The 5,917-nt window shown below is 41.1% G+C and overlaps 1 protein-coding gene across 1 annotated transcript; it reads left to right on the top strand.

Moving 5' to 3' along the window:
* Positions 1-904: 904 nt before the first annotated feature.
* LOC307230722 (odorant receptor 131-2-like) lies at positions 905-3,897 on the top strand (the record flags this gene model as incomplete). Its single annotated transcript, XM_080001158.1, has 2 exons — positions 905-1,054; positions 3,088-3,897. 2 exons carry the CDS (start codon positions 905-907, stop codon positions 3,895-3,897), a joined length of 960 nt encoding a protein of 319 aa, XP_079857284.1.
* Between the last annotated feature and the right edge of the window lie 2,020 nt (positions 3,898-5,917).

Genomic DNA, 5,917 nt, shown 5'->3' with positions numbered 1-5,917 from the left:
TTGCAGATCATTGCTATCTCATGCTGGCCTTCATTTCATTGTATTATCCCAGGTAAGGTAAAGGTAAGTCCTTCTCTATACATGTCCTGCTTCCATTCACCACAAAGCATCATCCCAACACACCTGAATGCAGTGCTGTAATACAGTGACAATGACAGAGGCTTGAAATGGATTGAACTTTAAACCGTCATGTTGAATCTGAGCAGCAATTCCATTGTTCGTGCTTCTTGATTTGTTGTCTTTAGTTGGCTTTATTACCAGGCATGATGCATTTAACATGTAAACTGCCCTCATCAGTAGAAGCAGATGAGCATTGTGAAGAGGTTGGATGCAGGGAAGTTTTGTTCTTAAATCAGTTCAGATTTTCAAATGAAATGTTGCCCTTCCAGATCTGCCATCCGCTGATTTGCAAAGGTGGATGGCAGACTCCTAACATAATATTCACTTTATGGAATCATGAAAAAGAAAATAAAGAAGCTGTTCAATTTTAAACTGCAGGCTGAAAAATATCTACCCATCTATCTACAAATACCATTTTGGATTATTTTGATTTTTAGGATTGATATATCATTGCCTTCCATGCTGGTTTTGAAGTTGCTACATTGACAACTGGTGATTCATTTACAGATTAATTTTCCTCTCACTGTGTACAATTGATATTACTTTAATTTAAATGTAAATTTGTGGGAATGGATGAACAACATACCTGTTTCATAAATGCGTCAGTATTTATCAAGGACTAAAACTGTAAAATTGTGATATAAGAACCAATTAGTGAACTTTCTTTTCCTCTATCCATCCAACCGGGATTTCTCACGTTCCCTGGATAACTTCCTCATTCTGCTCGTGGACCAAATTCATTGTTTTGTATTTTATGCTTCAGCGTGACATCCACCTCCCAGTGATGAACGTCTCCTCAGCCAACGTGACGCTGATGATTCAGTACCGAGACTCCTTCGCCAAAGCTGTGACCAAGAACGTGATTGTCGTTGCTTTGGGCTTTTCCATCAACTACATCAATGCAAACCTCATCAACACCTTCCGCAAGCACCAGGTGGGCCCCCCACCCCACCTTCATGCCTGTGGAGAGGCAGGAAGGCCTTAAACTCTCCCTCTTAAGTACACTTGATTTTAAATTTGAAAATACTGTAGATAACCAAGTTTTTTGGTAAAGCTTTAAAAAACATTTGTTATTTTTTTCATAATTCAGGAGATTTTTTGAGACAAATGTTTTTGTTGTGACATTTTCTGAGCTTGACCCTTTCGGAAAATTTTACAACAATCACTTTTATTTAGAATCTGTCTTGTGTTATTGTTGGCACGTTTCCACCACACACCACCCAAGTGGTGTTTTCAGGGCCCTCTGGCACAGAGACACAGACGACAGAGGGTTGTAAACACCAGTTTATTGTAGAGAGTGGGCTAGCTGGAATTAGCCAGGAGCAGATAGAACATGTCATGACATGGGCTCCTATCCTGAGTATGTGTAGGCGTTTTAACTGTTGGTTGTGAGACCAACCAACAAGCAACAGGTACACAGCCACCCTAATCCCAATCACCTAGATCCAGGTCAGGTGTGGCTACTCACCACACCATCCCCACACCACAGTTACATATACAACTTGTATTTCTCTCATCTGCACCCCAAATACCTCAACTATTGTTACAATACAACCCAATCAGCCACAACATTAAAACCACCACTTAAATTGTGTAGCTTCCTCTCATGCCTCCAAAACAGCTCTGACCCATCGAGGCATGGACTCCATAAGACCTATGAACGTGTCCTATGGTATCTGGCGCCAATACGTTAGCAGCAGATCCTTTAAGTCCTGGAAGTTGTGAGATGGGGTGCGAGTGGTTGTTCCAGCACATCCCGCAGATGCTCCATCGCATCGGACCCTAACCCTGCCCATCCACATGATGTAAAGGAAAAAGTGATTCATCAGACCAGGCCACCTTCTTCCATTGCTTCATTGTCCAGTTCTGACGCTCACGTGTCCATTGTAGGAGCTTTCAGAGGTGGACAGGGGTCAGCATGGACACTCTGACCGCTCTGTGGCTACACAGCCCCATACACATCAAACTGTGATGCACTGTGTGTTCTGACACCTTTCTATCATAGCAGCATTAACCTTTTCACCAATTTGTGCTTCAGTAGCTCTTCTGTGGGATCGAACCAGACGGGCTAGACAGGTTTGGTAGGTAGTAACCACTGCATACTGGGAACACCCCACAAGACCTGTTGTTTTGGAGATGCTCTGATCCAGTCGTCTAACATCACAATTTGGTCCTTGTCAAAGTGGCTCAGATCCTTATGCTTGCCCATTTTTATTGCTTCCGACACATCAACTTCGAGGACTGATTGTTCACTTACTGCCTAATATATCCCACCCCTTGACAGGAGCCACTGGAACCAGATGATCAATTTTATTGACTTCACCTATCAGTGGTTAAATTTTGGGGCTGATGGGTGAAGAAAAGCTAGACAGCTAGATTCAATATTTTATAAATTCAGTGCTGGAATTTTTAGTCTATCGAGGTACTCTAACTGTAATATAGGATATGAAAACACTAACTTTATGCTTATGCTGATGCATACTTTATACATGTTCCTTCTTTAATTCCATATGTGCAAGGCACATATAGAAACCTATCTTCCTCATGGAATTGTGGGTTTTCTGAGTTTATAATAATTTAGATACTGTCTTTATCTTATCGCCTATCTTAACAATCAACGGTTTCAGAAGTTTAATTTAGATTTTCTATGAGGAACTTCCCCAAATGGTGCTGTTGTTTTCTCTCAGTGCCAGGTTATAGCCCAACTCACAGATCATGTGATTAGTTGATAGTTGATAGTTGATATATGACGGTTGGTGACACCAATCTCATTCCTGATCTTCACCCTTATCCAGTAATTGATCAATGTCCCTTTTAGCTCAGCAGATCTTCTATTTTTTTATGTTTCTTATTTTATTTTTGGGGAGTTTGGGGGGTCCATGTCTGCATTTGTCTCTCCTGTCCAGCCTTGCATTCATCCTCCATTCATCTCTCCTCCACCCTTCTCCATCCTGTCATTCCCTTCAGATCTTCAACACCAACCCTCGCTTCATCCTTTTCATCCACCTTGTGGTGAACGACATGATCCAGCTGACGCTCAGCATCGCCCTCTTCCTGCTCAGCTACACCCTGCACAGAATCAACGTGTCCCTGTGTTGCTTCTTCATCCTGCTGGCGCTCTTCACCACCGAGAACACCCCGCTCAACCTGGCCTGCATGGTGGCCGAGTGCTATGTGGCGGTGTGCCTCCCGCTGCGCCACGCCCAGATCTGCACCGTGCGCCGCACCTACCTGCTGATGGGGCTGATCTGGGCCACCAGTGTCGTGTCCGTGCTGCCTGACCTCTTCATCTCGCTAGTCATCGAGCCGCTGGATTTCTTCTACTCGCAGGTATTCTGCCTGCGCGAGACAGTGTTCCGGAGTCCGCACCTTATCAAGAAGAGGGATGTCTCCTATGTGGTTTTCTTGGTTGTGGTTTGGCTCACCATCTTGTACTCTTACTTCCGCATCATGATCGTGGCCCGGGCGGCCAACACCGATGCCAAGAACGCCAAGAAGGCCATGAACACGGTCCTGCTGCATGGGATCCAGGTGCTGCTGTGCATGTCCATATACGTGGCCCCTCTGCTGAAGCAGCTTCTAGGGTTCTGGTTCCCGGAAAACTACGCCGACTCACTCTTTGTGTGCTACATCATCATCCAGGTTCTTCCACGATTCATCAGCCCCATCATCTACGGCCTGCGAGAAAAGACGTTCAGGACCTACTTGGCCAAGGACCTGATGTGTAAAGTTACCATGGCCACCCATACAATGACTGTCTTTGGGAACCCTTCCTAAAAACAGTCATCACTTAATATTAGTGCCGTGGTACTGTATATCAGAATACTCCAGCAGAACAAAATGGGGATCTAGTTAGTTTTCTTCATATCATATCATCATATCATCATATCATCTCAGTTTGTGAATAGATTTGAAACTTGTAATATCAATACTTTAGAAGTCACAAAATCAATTACATTCCACCATTGTCACAAATTAAGTGAAACAATTAATTTGTGTATTAGACTGAATAAGAAATGTTTTTCTAATGTACTGTATATCAGATGGTGAAACCAAAAAACTGGCAGAAATTCTTATGATGTACAGGGCTCGACAATAATGGATGCCGGTTGCACTTGGCAACCAAATTAAATCAATTGGCAACAATTTCGTAGCCTCTGGTTGCTCCCTTTGGCAACCCCTTTTAAACATAAAAAAATAGGGACAACTAACAGCAAAACGTGCACCAAAAAAAAAAAAAAAAGTTGTTGCATTAGTCATTTTTAAACCAGAAGACAGGCACCTGTTAATGTTTTAATCTCTTTCTTCATCATCTGTGATGTGAAAACATCAGATTTCAACACAGTCAGAGAAAGTGAGTGTGAGTCCTGCTCATTGTTCAGTTTTAAAATCCCAGCGCACCACGGAGCGTCTCTCCTGCCATGCTGCTGACAGTGCTGTCAGCCAAGAGTCAATCACAGTGGACGGCAGTAGGGCAAGTTTATTACAGTCAGGGATGCAAAGGGCTCGCTTTTCGGCTAATGTTGCTTTTTTCACGTCAGTTTGGGTGACTTAATTGTTTGACCCATTTTTGCATTTTTCATTTAATTAATTTTTTTATCCTTCAGAGAGAACGACTCCATCCAAAATCAGTTAATTAGTGGACTCACAGTGTCATGGCTGAAAACAAAGAAGCGATGCTGTGTTCACAGCCTCAAAAAACTGTAATGTGTGTCAGAAGTGATGCGTTCAAGAGAACCTCGGAAAAACTCCCACCATAAGTATAATTCCAACTTTTTTCACCATAAAAGTGTTTGCATCCCTGTACAGTTAATTTAAACTAAACTAAAAACCAAAGCTAGGTGTGAAATTTTTTCTTACGATATTGTGTTCTCACAAAACTAACTAAAATAAAATTTGGTCTAACTTGTCAACATATAGCCAATAGGCGTTACCAGTTATTATCGTTGTAGACAGACAACATTAATAATGAGCATGGCTCAGACCTCATCTGGTGGAGAGCTACTTTAAATGGAAAGATTCTAATTTGAATTTACTATTGTTAACAATGAGGGGACAGACATGTGGGTGTAAGACACAGGCTAAGTGTGATCAGGCCAAGTGTGACCAGAGGAGTAAGTGTAATCACAGTTCTGGTCTGTCTTGGCTTGTGTTTCTTCTCCTCTGAAGATTCAGATTCTGTAAAGTATCAGATAAAACAAAATTATAAATACTTTTGTTCGGTTACTGTAATAAAGCTTTTAAACATTATTTTATGTAGAATTTTCATTATTAAGCTATAACTTTGTAGTATCTTAATAACTCTAAATATAAGGTAACATAATGGTACTATATTTTCAGTTTCGGCAACCAAAAGCTGATGCCTGGTTGCCAGCCTTCAACCAATTTTGAAAGTTAGTGTTGAGCACTGATGTATAGCAACTTCAATACATAGATATAGAATCATATTTTGTATTGTTTGATCATATTTATTCACCAAAGCAACGCCAACCGGAGCCTTGTGGAGCTGCTGGTTGAGGCCTACGGGTGCCAAAGGATAACCTCAAATATCAATTTTTCTGATGATTATTACAAACACAAAAAGCCACAAGTTCACCATTAATGTGTTTGCATCCCGGTACAGTCAACTTAAACTAAATTAAAAACTAAAACTAGGTGCGACATTATTTTTTTTTAAAACTAGACATAAAAAAATTAAAATGAAATGAAACAATATTGTACTCTCACAAAATGAACTATAATTAAATAAAAAATATACAAGAAATGTCTTTATTTTTCGTCTTTTTTTAGTCAAATT

Source organism: Zeus faber (assembly GCF_960531495.2).
Source record: "Zeus faber genome assembly, chromosome: 5".
Taxonomy (NCBI): Eukaryota; Metazoa; Chordata; class Actinopteri; order Zeiformes; family Zeidae; genus Zeus; species Zeus faber.
Note: the sequence above shows the minus strand (reverse complement) of the source record. Positions and strands in the feature narration are given on the sequence as shown.